This window comes from Oncorhynchus clarkii, chromosome 31, assembly GCF_045791955.1.
Source record: "Oncorhynchus clarkii lewisi isolate Uvic-CL-2024 chromosome 31, UVic_Ocla_1.0, whole genome shotgun sequence".
In the NCBI taxonomy this organism is placed as follows: Eukaryota; Metazoa; Chordata; class Actinopteri; order Salmoniformes; family Salmonidae; genus Oncorhynchus; species Oncorhynchus clarkii.
In genome coordinates, this window is record NC_092177.1 from 17,919,933 (window position 1) to 17,934,851 (window position 14,919).

At 46.6% G+C, this 14,919-nt stretch overlaps 1 protein-coding gene across 1 annotated transcript in view; it reads left to right on the forward strand.

Moving 5' to 3' along the window:
• Window positions 1-14,612, forward strand: part of LOC139391087 (FAT atypical cadherin 1b) — a 46,244-nt gene extending 31,632 nt beyond the window's left edge. Inside the window, exons 28-34 of the mRNA XM_071138599.1 lie at window positions 1,882-1,992; window positions 2,261-2,549; window positions 2,635-2,980; window positions 3,238-3,354; window positions 3,517-3,581; window positions 3,985-4,029; window positions 14,569-14,612. Coding sequence (XP_070994700.1) covers window positions 1,882-1,992; window positions 2,261-2,549; window positions 2,635-2,980; window positions 3,238-3,354; window positions 3,517-3,581; window positions 3,985-3,993 — 937 coding nt within the window. The 3' untranslated portion in view covers window positions 3,994-4,029; window positions 14,569-14,612. The remainder of the gene's footprint in view (window positions 1-1,881; window positions 1,993-2,260; window positions 2,550-2,634; window positions 2,981-3,237; window positions 3,355-3,516; window positions 3,582-3,984; window positions 4,030-14,568) is intronic.
• The last annotated feature ends 307 nt before the right edge of the window (window positions 14,613-14,919 follow it).

Sequence of the window (14,919 nt, forward strand, 5' to 3'; positions counted from 1 at the left end):
TAACATTCCGTGCCAGATATAACCTTCCCTCTGGGCACAGACCTCAGTTCAACACAGAAATATCTCATTTACATAAGTATTCACACCCCTGAGTCAATACTTTGTAGAAGCCCCTTTGGCAGCGATTACAGCTGTGAGCTTTTCTAGGTAAGTCTTTCCACACCAGAATTGTACAACATTTTGCCATTATTAATTTCAACATTCTTCAAGCTGTCACATTGGTTGTTGATCATTTTTATTTTTTTATTTCACCTTGATTTAACCAAGTAGGACAGTTGAGACCAAGTTCTCATTTACAACTGCGACCTGGTCAAGATAAAGCAAAGCAGTGCGACACAAACAACACAGAGTTACACATGGAATAAACAAACGTACAGTCAATAACGCAATAGAAAAAATCTATATACAGTGTGTGCAAATGAGGTAAGATTAAGGAGGTAAGGCAATAAATAGGCCGTCGTGGTGAAGTAATTACAATTTATCAATTACACTGGAGTGATAGGTGTGCAGAAGATGAATGTGCAAGTAGAGATATTGGGGTGCAAAGGAGCAGAAAAAAAATAACAATATGGGGATGAGGTAGTTGGATGGGCTATTTACAGATCGGCTATGTACAGGTGCAATGATATGTGAGCTGCTCTGACAGCTGATGCTTTAAGTTAGAGAGGGAGATATGGGTCTCCAGCTTCAGTGATTTTTGCAATTCGTTCCAGTCATTGGCAGCAGAGAACTGAAAGGAAAGGCGGCCAAAGAGGGAATTGGCTTTGGGGGTGATCAGTGAAATATACCTGCTGGAGCGCATGCTACGGGTGGGTGCTGCTATGGTGACCAGTGAGCTGAGATAAGGCATAGCTTTACCTAGTAAAGACTTATAGATGACCTGGAGCCAGTGGGTTTGGCGACGAATATGAAATGAGGGCCAGCCAACGAGAGCATACAGGTCACAGTGGTGGATAGTATATGGGGCTTTGGTGACAAAACAGATGGCACTGTGTAGAAGCGGGCAGTGATCGGTTGAAGAGCATGCATTTAGTTTTACTTGAATTTAAGAGCAGTTGGAGGCCACGGAAGGAGAGTTGTATGGCATTGAAGCTTGTCTGGAAGTTAGTTAACACAGTGTCCTAAGAAGGGACAGAAGTATACAGAATGGTGTCGTCTGCGTAGAGGTGGATCAGAGAATCACCAGCAGCAAGAGCAACATCATTGATGTATACAGAGAAAAGAGTCGGCCCTAGAATTGAACCCTGTGGCACCTTCATACAGACTGCCAGAGGTCCGGACAACAATTGCTGAACATCCATTTTCAGTCTTGCCATACAAGTAGTCAAAACTGAAACTAGGCCACTCAGGAACATTCACTGTCTTCTTGGTAAACAACTCCAGTGTAGATTTGGCCTTGTGTTTTAGGTTATTGTCCTGCTGGAAGGTGATTGCATACAGAGTGAGCCCATGCAATTGTTATGTGATTTGTTAAGCACATTTTTACTCCTGAACTTATTTAGGCTTGCCATAACAAAAGGGTTAAATTCTCATTGACTCAAGATATTTCAGCTTTTCATTTTTGGAAAAAAATAATTCCACGTTATGGGGTATTGTAAGTAGGCCAGTGGCTCAAATATGGCTGTAACACAACAATATGTGTAAAAAGTCAAGGGATGTGAATACTTTCTGAAAGCACTGTGCCTTTATGGTGAGGACCTTAATGGGTTATGAAAGAAGAAACCACCACAAAACAGTTCTGAGACTTTAGAACGCTATAGTGTTAGTCACGTGTCTGCTATCCTGTGGGGTTGGACATTTCTCATAGCATTGTTGTTGTTGGTGAAAAACTGAAGACAATAGATGATGTATGGGAAGTTAAAAAGCGTGTCTATGTTCCAGGTGTGCGGTTGGTCCGTACTGCAAAGATAACCCCTGCAGAAACAGTGGACATTGTATCGACAGTCTGGATGGGGCTGTGTGTGAGTGTGAGCCGGGGTTTCAGGGGGAACGGTAAGCAGAAACATCCATTACTCTCACTAACCCGCATTCTTCCACTCCGGGTTTGGTATGACACATCCATGATGTCACACTATGCCAGAGCTGCAATATATACTGTATATAGGTTCTGGATGTTTGCATCCCAAATGGCACCCTATTCCCTACATAGTGCACTACAGAGCTCTGGTCAGAAGTAGTGCACTATATTGGGACCATTTGGAACACACTCCATATAGATGCTGTATGTGAATGTGACTCTGGACGGTGTTCTTCTGTCCAGGTGCCTTGGGGATGTAGATGAGTGTATGCAGACAGAGAGCCTCTGCTCTAACGGAGGTGTGTGTGTAAACACCTACGGCTCCTTCAACTGTAGCTGCGTGGTGGGGTTCGCTGGGCGGCAGTGTGAGCTTGAGGTGTTGGTCAGGAACGAGCTGCTGTTCACCAGCTGGTCCATCGGCCTGGAGGAACTCCTTGGAATGGCCCTGTTCCTGGTTACCATCTTCGGCCTGTCTCTGCTCTTTGTAGCCGTCCGGAAGAGGGCCAAACAGGACAGATCTAAGGAATATGAGGTATCATATCTGTTGTCAGTAAGTGATTGATTGTATTTTTGAATATATGACAAATAATTGTGACGTTCGAACTTTGAACCTTAAGGATGAAGATGGTAAAGAGTTCTTTGGGAGAGCTTACCTGGAGGTCAAGTCCAGCCGGGGAGTCCCAGTCTACTTGGACGTTCCACCACAGATCCCAGTTAGACCCATCTCCTATACCCCTAGTTACCCCAGCAACTCACGCCACAACCTGAACAAGGGTTCCTGCGAAGGTCTTGGGTTGGTGGAACCCACAGAGCACAGCACCCCTGACCCAGACCCCCTGCCCATGCTGAGGAGAGGGGTGGCAGTGTGCAGTGTGGCTCCCACCCTGCCACGCCGCCTGCATTCCAACACCCCTTCAGAGACGGAGTCCATCCAGAAACCCTGCTGGGACTACCCCTATGATGGTGAGAGAGCAGATGACTGGAGGCTGGGAGCGGGAAATGAGAAGACACTGTTTTGTCATTCATAGTTTTCACATTTTGACCTATCAGCTTTACTTTGATAACCTGCATGTATTTTTATTGTAAACAACTAAATTAAATTGCACATTTGATGTGGATTTACATATAGTACAGTATGATACCTTTGTGTTTATGGTGAATCAAACAATCTCATCTTCATCAGCAAGGTCATAAGTGATTTGTACCTTTGTCTCCCCCAGAAGAGGTAGTGGAGCTGGATCCGGTCTCCACTCAGAGATCTAGGAAAGACCTGGAAAACCGTAGCAGTGCCTCAGAGTCCCTCTGTTCCTACCAGTCAGGATCAGGAGATGAGAACGGTAGGTTTCATTACTCGTCTAAGATGACAGGGTGAGACATCACAGTGTAAGTGCTGGAATCCAGGCTAATGCATGTTATTAGGCAACACCTACCTGTAATGATACCTCTGAATGAGTGTTCTCTCTTGTGTCACTTGTCCTTCTTCCTCTCCTTTTCTCTAGTCTCAGCTCCAGTTTGGATTAAATCTATGCACAGCCCCAGGTCAGGGTTTAACAGGGGGCACAGTGTAAGTTGTCATTTACATTGAAATTGTGGGAAGTAGCCCAATAGTCTCCTGATAGTCTTACAATCTCTTGATAGTCTGCTGATAGTCTGACAATCTACATGTACAGTACTGATAGTCTGGCAATCAACTGATAGTCTCCTGATAGTTTTACAGTCTCCTGATAGTCTCCTGATGTAAGTGTAAGATCACATCCTTGTGTTGTCCTGAACTCTTGTGTTAAGTGTAGTTTGTGGCTTCTGTGGTTCCAATCCATACCATTAGCATTTGTTTATTTTGAAACATATGGTTAAATTCCCATCTATTTATTTCCACCTCCATTACTCAATGGAGTATTCACCCTATGTAGTATTTGGTACATTTATTGTGTGCTAATGTTAGATTTCTCTCGTCACTCCCTCCTTAGCCCTCATAGGACTTCAATCACACAGTATTTACTGTGGAAAATAAGGTATCATTCCTATCTTATACTACACTAGTTGTTTCAGGAGATAGTTGTGTTCAGGGAGGCAGGAGACACAGTGCCTTGCAAAAGTATTCATCCCACGTTGCGTTTTTCCTATTTTGTTGCATTACAACCTGTAATTTAAATGGATTTTTGTTTGGATTTCATGTAATTGATATACACAAAATAGGCCAAATTGGTGAAGTGAAATTAATAACTTTTTTTTAACAGAAAAGTGGTGAATGCATATGTAATCACCCCCTTTACTGTGAAGCCCCGAAATAAGATCTGGTGCAACCAATTACCTTCAGAAGTCACATAATGACTTAAATAAAGTCCATCTGTGTGCAATCTAAGTGTCACATGATCTCAGTATGTATACACCTGTTCCGAACGGCACCATTAAGACCGTGGAGCTCTCCAAACAGGTCAGGGAGAAAGTTGTGGATGAGTACAGATCAGGGTTGGGTTATAAAACATTTCCAAAACTTTGAGCATCCCACGGAGCACCATTAAATTCATTATTAAAAAATATAAATAATGTGGCACCACAACAAACCTGACAAGAGAGGGCTGCCCACCAAAACTCACAGACCAGGCAAGGAGGGCATTAATCAGAGAGGCAACAAAGAGACCAAAGATAACCCTGAAGGAGCTGCAAAGCTCCACACCGGAGATTGGAGTATCTGTCCATCAAGTCAAATCAAATCAAATCAAATTTTATTTGTCACATACACATGGTTAGCAGATGTTAATGCGAGTGTAGCGAAATGCTTGTGCTTCTAGTTCTGACAATGCAGTAATAACCAACAAGTAATCTAACTAACAATTCCAAAACTACTGTCTTGTACACAGTGTGAGGGGATAAAGAATATGTACATAAGGATATATGAATGAGTGATGGTACAGAGCAGCATAGGCAGATACAGTAGATTGTATCGAGTACAGTATATACATATGAGATGAGTATGTAAACAAAGTGGCATAGTTAAAGTGGCTAGTGATACATGTATTACATAAGGATACAGTCGATGATATAGAGTACAGTATATACGTATGCCTATGAGATGAATAATGTAGGGTAAGTAACATTATATAAGGTAGCATTGTTTAAAGTGGCTAGTGATATATTTACATCATTTCCCATCAATTCCCATTATTAAAGTGGCTGGAGTTGAGTCAGTGTCAGTGTGTTGGCAGCAGCCACTCAATGTTAGTGGTGGCTGTTTAACAGTCTGATAGCCTTGAGATAGAAGCTGTTTTTCAGTCTCTCGGTCCCAGCTTTGATGCACCTGTACTGACCTCGCCTTCTGGATGATAGCGGGGTGAACAGGCAGTGGCTCGGGTGGTTGATGTCCTTGATGATCTTTATGGCCTTCCTGTGACATCGGGTGGTGTAGGTGTCCTGGAGGGCAGGTAGTTTGCCCCCGGTGATGCGTTGTGCAGACCTCACTACCCTCTGGAGAGCCTTACGGTTGAGGGCGGAGCAGTTGCCGTACCAGGCGGTGATACAGCCCGCCAGGATGCTCTCGATTGTGCATCTGTAGAAGTTTGTGAGTGCTTTTGGTGACAAGCCGAATTTCTTCAGCCTCCTGAGGTTGAAGAGGCGCTGCTGCGCCTTCTTCACAATGCTGTCTGTGTGAGTGGACCAATTCAGTTTGTCTGTGATGTGTATGCCGAGGAACTTAAAACTTGCTACCCTCTCCACTACTGTTCCATCGATGTGGATAGGGGGGTGTTCCCTCTGCTGTTTCCTGAAGTCCACAATCATCTCCTTAGTTTTGTTGACGTTGAGTGTGAGGTTATTTTCCTGACACCACACTCCGAGGGCCCTCACCTCCTCCCTGTAGGCCGTCTCGTCGTTGTTGGTAATCAAGCCTACCACTGTTGTGTCGTCCGCAAACTTGATGATTGAGTTGGAGGCGTGCGTGGCCACGCAGTCGTGGGTGAACAGGGAGTACAGGAGAGGGCTCAGAACGCACCCTTGTGGGGCCCCAGTGTTGAGGATCAGCGGGGAGGAGATGTTGTTGCCTACCCTCACCACCTGGGGGCGGCCCGTCAGGAAGTCCAGTACCCAGTTGCACAGGGCGGGGTCGAGACCCAGGGTCTCGAGCTTGATGACGAGCTTGGAGGGTACTATGGTGTTGAATGCCGAGCTGTAGTCAATGAACAGCATTCTCACATAGGTATTCCTCTTGTCCAGATGGGTTAGGGCAGTGTGCAGTGTGGTTGAGATTGCATCGTCTGTGGACCTATTTGGGCGGTAAGCAAATTGGAGTGGGTCTAGGGTGTCAGGTAGGGTGGAGGTGATATGGTCCTTGACTAGTCTCTCAAAGCACTTCATGATGACGGAAGTGAGTGCTACGGGGCGGTAGTCGTTTAGCTCAGTTACCTTAGCTTTCTTGGGAACAGGAACAATGGTGGCCCTCTTGAAGCATGTGGGAACAGCAGACTGGTGTAGGGATTGATTGAATATGTCCGTAAACACACCGGCCAGCTGGTCTGCGCATGCTCTGAGGGCGCGGCTGGGGATGCCGTCTGGGCCTGCAGCCTTGCGAGGGTTAACACGTTTAAATGTCTTACTCACCTCGGCTTCAGTGAAGGAGAGACCGCAAGTTTTCGTTGCAGGCCGTGTCAGTGGCACTGTATTGTCCTCAAAGCGGGCAAAAAAGTTATTTAGTCTGCCTGGGAGCAGGACATCCTGGTCCGTGACTGGGCTGGATTTCTTCCTGTAGTCCGTGATTGACTGTAGACCCTGCCACATGCCTCTTGTGTCTGAGCCGTTGAATTGAGATTCTACTTTGTCTCTGTACTGACGCTTAGCTTGTTTGATAGCTTTGCGGAGGGAATAGCTGCACTGTTTGTATTCGGTCATGTTACCAGACACCTTGCCCTGATTAAAAGCAGTGGTTCGCGCTTTCAGTTTCACACGAATGCTGCCATCAATCCACGGTTTCTGGTTAGGGAATGTTTTAATCGTTGCTATGGGAACGACATCTTCAACGCACGTTCTAATGAACTCGCACACCGAATCAGCGTATTCGTCAATGTTGTTGTCTGATGCAATACGAAACATGTCCCAGTCCACGTGATGGAAGCAGTCTTGGAGTGTGGAGTCAGCTTGGTCGGACCAGCGTTGGACAGACCTCAGCGTGGGAGCCTCTTGTTTTAGTTTCTGTCTGTAGGCAGGGATCAACAAAATGGAGTCGTGGTCAGCTTTAAGCCATACACTCCACAGAGCTGGGCTTTATGGAAGAGTGGCCATAAAAAAGTAATTGTTGAAAGAAAAAAATAAGCAAACACGGTTGGTGTTCGCCAAAAGGCATGTGGGAGACACCCCAAGCATATGGAAGAAGGTACTCTGGTCAGATGAGACTAAAATTGAGCTTTTTGGCCATCAAGGATGTCTGGCGCTATGTCTATGTCTGGCGCAAACCCAACACCTCTCATCACCCCGAGAATTTCATCCCCACCGTGAAGCATGGTGGTGGCAGCATGTTTTTCATCGGCAGGGATTGGGAAACTGGTCAGAATTGAAGGAATGATGATGGATGGTGCTAAATACAGGGAAATTCTTGAGGGAAACCTGTTTCAGTCTTCCAGAGATTTGAGACTGGGACAGAGGTTCACCTTCCAGCAGGACAATGACCCAATGAGACATCAGTGTAAGTGCTGGAATCCAGGCTAATGCATGTTATTAGGCAACACCTTCTACCTGTCTTCCAGAGATTTGAGATTGGGACGGAGGTTCACCTTCCAGCAGGACAATGAACCAAAGCATTCTGCTAAAGCAACACTCCAGTGGTTTAAGGGGAAACATTCAAATGTCTTGGAATGGCCTAGTCAAAGCCCAGACCTCAATCCAATTGAGAATCTGTGGTATGACTTAAAGATTGCTGTACACCAGTGGAACCCATCCAACTTGAAGGAGCTGGAGCAGTTTTGCCTTGAATAATGGGCAAAAATCCCAGTGGCTAGATGTGCCAAGCTTATAGACACGTACCCCAAGAGACTAGCAGCTGTAATTGCTGCAGAAGGTTGGTATTCAAAGTATTGACTTTGGGGGGGTGAATAGTTATACACGCTCAAGTTATGTTTTTTGTTGTTGTTATTTCTTGTTTGTTTCACAATCAAACATATTTTGCATCTTCAAAGTGGTAGGCATGTTGTGTAAATCAAATGATACAAGCCCCCAATTTTAATTCCAGATTGTAAGGCAACAAAATAGGAAAAGTGCCAAGGGGGTGAATACTTTTGCATGCCACTGTGTTCAGGGAGTCAGTAGATAATTGTGTTTAGGGAGTCAGTAGATGAGGTAATGTTGGCTGTAAGTGATTCTGGCTAGAGGTCCCAGTGGTTCTGGCTACATCTTTACATGCAGCATATGCTCTTCAGTAGGCATCAGTCCAATACACTGACTCCCATGGGTGTTAATTTGTCTCTTTGTAGTGTAAACTCTTGAAATATTGTATTTCTCTCTCAGCTGTCATTACTGGGCTTGTGTTCTTCAAAACACCAGAGATGATGTGCTTGTCTTCCCTCCTCTCATGCTCTGTTAGCTTACCGCAGCGAATGCAGAATTGTACTCCGAAACCCTCTATAACATCTTACCCTTGAATGTGCTGCTGAAGGCCTGCTGGTGTCTAATCTGATTTAATATAGAGGAGATTTCACAATGATGTTGTGAGATCACTAATTATTAGGTGCCGAAAATGTGTTTGGTGATGGAATATCACTTCCTTATGTTATAAAATACATTTTACCAAGACAAATATGATTGTTCATGTTCTGAATCACTCCGTGAGGTCTTTCTCTAAAATATCATTAACATTGTATCCTAAAAGTTGTATTTTGTAACCTAATACATCCAATAATACGTACCAAGATCTTCTCACCGTGACTTTTGAGGATTTTATATGCTGTGGTTGTCTGCAAAGTTCTTCCCGGGGGGTCGCAAAAAGATTAATTATACAACGGTTGGGTCTAATACTGGATGCTGATTGGTTAAAAATGCATTCCAGCCCATGTCTATTCCACAAGTTACCACCGGCTAAATCTATGACGTTAAAATGCCTATTTAATCTGTTCCGTCTGACTGCGCAATCCACAGTCGCATCAGCTCAGACAGGCATTTTATATACTAGATCTACATTGTAAAAAGCATCTAGACATTATCTCCCGTTTCTTTTAGACTAGCATTTGGTTTTCAACAGCGGAGATGTGTCATAACCTTGTTGTCTGTTTCAATATTGAAATTCAGTCTCCAGCTGTTCTATGGTAATGAATGTGGTGCCGGGACGAAACAGACAGGTTGGCAGCTTTTCTCAGCCAGTCGAAATCATGAATCATCATTTTATGGATATATACAAAGACATGTCAATAGAAAAACACGACATGCAGCTAGTTTGTTGTCATTCCAGCTTCAGTTTGAAATCATTGTTTTAGCTGTGTAGTTGGCTATCTCCTCTGAACAGTGGCCTTGCAAGAGAGCACATTTTCTAGGCCAGGCGAAATCACACATCATTAGCTTATTGTTATGGATGTATCCCCCAAAAAGTCACTAGAAAACAGCTTAAACAAACGCAAATGCAGCTACTTTGCTGTTATTCTGGCTACACTGTTTGACTTGACTGTTAGTCAAAGTTGATTAGCTAGCAGGCAAGGGATAAGAACGTTGCCAGCCATCATGGCAACGGAACATTGTGTCTATACATTTAGAACAAAAAGACTTAACTACTGGATTGTGTCTCTGGCAACCGAACCGATAGAACGAACGACCAGCCGGCTTGTGTTGCAACCCCAGATTTGGGTCAGGACTATATCTTGTGGAAGAAATAGTATGAATAAATTCATCAAAATAATGTTTTTAATGAAATTGTCTATCAATCCTTATTTGAATATGTTGAAAATGAAATGTAAAAGACTGAAATAAATAGCTTGCAGTACGCTCAGTGCTCGGTTGACATTTCATAGAGATACACTTGTTTTTCTGAGTAATGTCTCATTAATATGAAAAGCTTATACTAAAATATTAAAATGTCATGTCTCAAAATTGATATCTACAGTTGAAGTTGGAAGTTTACATACACTTATGTTGGTGTCATTAAAACCACTCCACAAATAGTTTTGGCAAGTCGGTTAGAACATCTACTTTGTGCATGACACAAGTAATTTTTCCAACAATTGTTTACAGACAGATTATTTCACTTATAATTCACTGTATCACAATTCCAGTGGGTCAGAAGTTTACATACACTAAGTTGACTGTGCCTTTAAACAGCTTGGAAAACTCAGGAAAATGATGTCATGGCTTTAGAAGCTTCTTATAGGCTAATTGACATAATTTGAGTCAATTGGAGGCGTACCTGTGGATGTATTTCATGGCCTACCTTCAGACTCAGTGCCTCTTTGCTTGGGGAAATCAAAAGAAATCAGCCAAGACCTCAGAAAAAAATTGTAGACCTCCACAAGTCTGGTTCATCCTTGGGAGCAATTTCCAAACACCTGAAGGTACCACGTTCATCTGTACAAACAATAGTACGCAAGTATAAACACCATGGTACCACGCAGCCGTCATACCGCTCAGGAAGGAGACGTGTTCTGTCTGCTAGAGATGAACGTACTTTGGTGCGAAAAGTGCAAATCAATCCCAGAACAACAGCAAAGGACCTTGTGAAGATGCTGGAGGAAACAGGTGCAAAAGTATCTATATCCACAGTAAAACAAGCCCTATATCGACATAACCTGAAAGCCCGCTCAGCAAGGAAGAAGCCACTGCTCCCAAACCGTCATAAAAAAGACAGACTGCACATGGGGACAAAGATCATACTTTTTGGAGAAATGTCCTCTGGTCTGATGAAACAAAAATAGAACTGTTTGACCATAATGACCATCGTTATGTTTGGAGGAAAAAAGGGGGAGGCTTGCAAGCCGAAGTACACCATCCCAACCGTGAAGCACAGGGGTGGCAGCATCATGTTGTGTGGGTGCTTTGCTGCTGGAGGGACTGGTGCACTTCACAAAATAGATGGCATTATGAGGTAGGAAAAGTATGTGTAACGGCGTTCGTCTGTAGGAGGAAGAGAAGCGGACCAAAGCGCAGCGTGGTGGTTGTTCATTGTATTTATTGACGAAACTATACATGAACAAACTAACGAAAACAAAACAAGAAACGTGAGAACTCAAAACAGCCCTGTCTGGTGCAAAACACAAAAACAGGAACAATCACCCACAAACAAACAGTGAAACCCAGGCTACCTAAGTATGATTCTCAATCAGAGACAACTAATGACACCTGCCTCTGATTGAGAACCATACTAGGCCGAAAACATAGAACTGACCCAAAACATAGAAAAACAAACATAGACTGCCCACCCAACTCACGCCCTGACCATACTAAATAAATACAAAAACAAAGGAAATAGAGGTCAGAACGTGACAGTACCCCCCCCCAAAGGTGCGGACTCCGGCCGCAAAACCTTGACCTATAGGGGAGGGTCTGGGTGGGCGTCTGTCCGCGGTGGCGGCTCTGGCGCGGGACGCGGACCCCACTTCACCATTGTCTCAGTCCGCCTTATTGTCCGCCTCCGTGGCTTACTCACCATGCCCACCCCTCTCAATGACCCCACTGGACAGAGGGGCTGCTTGGGACAGAGGGGCAGCTCGGGACAGAGGTGAAGCAGCTGCTCGGGACAGAGGGACAGCTGCTCGGGACAGAGGGACAGCTGCTCGAGACAGAGGGACAGCTGATCGGGACAGAGGGGCAGCTGCTCGGGACAGAGTGGCAGCTGCTCGGGACAGAGGGGCTCTAGCGGCCCCTGGCTGACTGGCGGCACTGGCGGCCCCTGGCTGACTGGCGGCCCCTGGTTGACTGGCGGCACTGGCGGCCCCTGGCTGACTGGCGGCACTGGCGGCCCCTGGCTGACTGGCGGCACTGGCGGCCCCTGGCTGACTGGCGGCACTGGCGGCCCCTGGCTGACGGGCGGCACTGGCGGCCCCTGGCTGACGGGCGGCACTGGCGGCCCCTGGCTGACGGGCGGCATTGGCGGCTCCTGGCAGACGGGCGGCACTGGCGGCGCTGGGCAGACGGGCGGCACTGGCGGCGCTGGGCAGACGGGCGGCACTGGGCAGACGGGCGGCGCTGGCGCTGGGCAGACGGGAGGCTCCGGCAGAGACGCCGGACAGGCGGGAGGCTCCGGCAGAGGCGCCGGACAGGCGGGAGGCTCCGGCAGAGGCGCCGGACAGGCGGGAGGCTCCGGCAGAGGCGCCGGACAGGCGGGAGGCTCCGGCAGAGGCGCCGGACAGGCGGGAGGCTCCGGCAGCGCTGGAGAGGAAGGCTCTGGTAGCGCCGGAGAGGCGGGAGACTCCGGCAGCGCTGGAGAGGAAGGCTCTGGTAGCGCCGGAGAGGCGGGAGACTCCGGCAGCGCTGGAGAGGAGGAAGGCTCTGGACGGATGGGCCGGAGAGACAGCCTGGTACGGGGAGCTGCCACCGGAGGGCTGGGGTGTGGAGGTGGTGACGGATAGACCGGGCCGTGCAGGCGCACTGGAGCTCTTGAGCACCGAGCCTGCCCAACCTTACCCGGTTGAATGGTCCCGGTCGCCCTGCCAGTGCGGCGAGGTGGAATAGCCCGCACTGGGCTATGCAGGCGAACCGGGGACACCGTGCGCAAGGCTGGTGCCATGTAAGCCGGCCCAAGGAGACGCACTGGAGACCAGATGCGTAGAGCCGGCTTCATGGCACTTGGCTCGATGCCCACTCTAGCCCGGCCGATACGCGGAGCTGGAATGTACCGCACCGGGCTGTGCACCCGCACTGGGGACACCGTGCGCTCCACAGCATAACACGGTGCCTGCCCGGTCTCTCTAGCCCCCCGGTAACCACAGGAAGTTGGCTCAGGTCTCCTACCTGGCGTAGCCATACTCCCTGTTAGCCCCCCCCCAAGAAATTTTTGGGGCTGACTCCCGGGCTTCCATCCACGACGCCGCGCTGCCTCCTCATACCAGCGCCTCTCCGCTTTCGCCGCCTCCCGTTCTTCCTTGGGGCGGCGATACTCTCCTGGCTGAGCCCAAGGTCCTTTACCGTCTAGTTCGTCCTCCCATGTCCATACCTCCTCGCGCTGCTCCTGCTGCTGCTTTTTCCTTTGCCCATTACCACACCGCTTGGTCCTGTTGTGGTGGGTGATTCTGTAACGGCGTTCGTCTGTAGGAGGAAGAGAAGCGGACCAAAGCGCAGCGTGGTGGTTGTTCATTGTATTTATTGACGAAACTATACATGAACAAACTAACGAAAACAAAACAAGAAACGTGAGAACTCAAAACAGCCCTGTCTGGTGCAAAACACAAAAACAGGAACAATCACCCACAAACAAACAGTGAAACCCAGGCTACCTAAGTATGATTCTCAATCAGAGACAACTAATGACACCTGCCTCTGATTGAGAACCATACTAGGCCGAAAACATAGAACTGACCCAAAACATAGAAAAACAAACATAGACTGCCCACCCAACTCACGCCCTGACCATACTAAATAAATACAAAAACAAAGGAAATAGAGGTCAGAACGTGACAGTATGTGGATATGTTGAAGCAACATCTCAAGACATCAGCCAGGAAGTTAAAGCTTGGTTGCAAATGGGTCTTCCAATTGAACAATGATCCCAAGCATACTTCCAAAGTTGTGGCAAAATGGCTTAAGGACAACAAAGTCAAGGTATTGGAGTGGCCATCACAAAGCCCTGACCTCAATCCTATAGACATTTTGTGGGCAGAACGGAAAAGGCGTGTGCGAGCAAGGAGGCCTACAAACCTGACTCAGTTACACCAGCTCTGTCAGGAGGAATGGGCCAAAATTCACCCAACTTATTGTGGGAAGCTTGTGAAAGGCAACACAAAATGTTTGACACAAGTTAAACTATTTTAAGGCAATGCTACCAAATACCAATTGAGTGTATGTAATCTTCTGACCCACTGGGAAAGTGATGAAAGAAATAAAAGCTGAAATAAGTCATTCTCTCTACTATTATTCTGACATTTCACATTCTTAAAATAAAGGGGTGATCCTAACCGACCTAAGACAGGGAATTTTTACAAGGATTAAATGTCATGAATTGTGAAAAACTGAGTTTAAATGTATTCGGCTAAGGTGTATGTAAACGTCCGACTTCAACTGTATCTGTCTTACCTCTGTTGTTTTATGTCCTCTTGATTGGAGAATACAGATGATGAGGTTAGTTACTGTGACCCTAATCTTGGCCATCCTACAAGGGTAAACTTTTTAACAGATTATGATGGAGACATAAGGTTTGGACCATTGGTTTTCTTAGTGGAGTATCTACACATTATTTTACCTATTTTTTTTTTTTAGATTGGACACCCTATAATTATCCACAGTTTATATTCTCCAAACCTCCTATCAGACTATTCTCCAACAATGGTCACAGTAACAGACTACTGAGATGATCTATGCATGTCTGTATTTGTGTCTAAGGGGAGACAGACACTTTGATGCTTGTTTTTCACTGATAACATTTTCGCCCCGAATAGGCTATCACTGGGACACATCTGATTGGATGCCGAGTGCTCAGCGTCCTGTAGACCAGGAACTGTTGCAGTGTATATGTATAGAAAAGCCTGCCCCCTCCTGCACTGACTCTGACCCTGAGCTCCTCAACCTTGACTGCTATGTAGGAGGTATAGACATTGAGAGTGACTCCACCAACTGATTTCCTTTCTCTGGATCTGGATGATGCCTGTTAGGCATCAGGGCCAGTTATGATGACTCCATCCAGACACATACTTCACCTGTAGCCAGCAGGGGGAAAACATTTACCAGCACCAGCAGCACCACCTCTACCCTACAGACCCCACTAAGCTCCAAGGCAGTAACACAGGTAT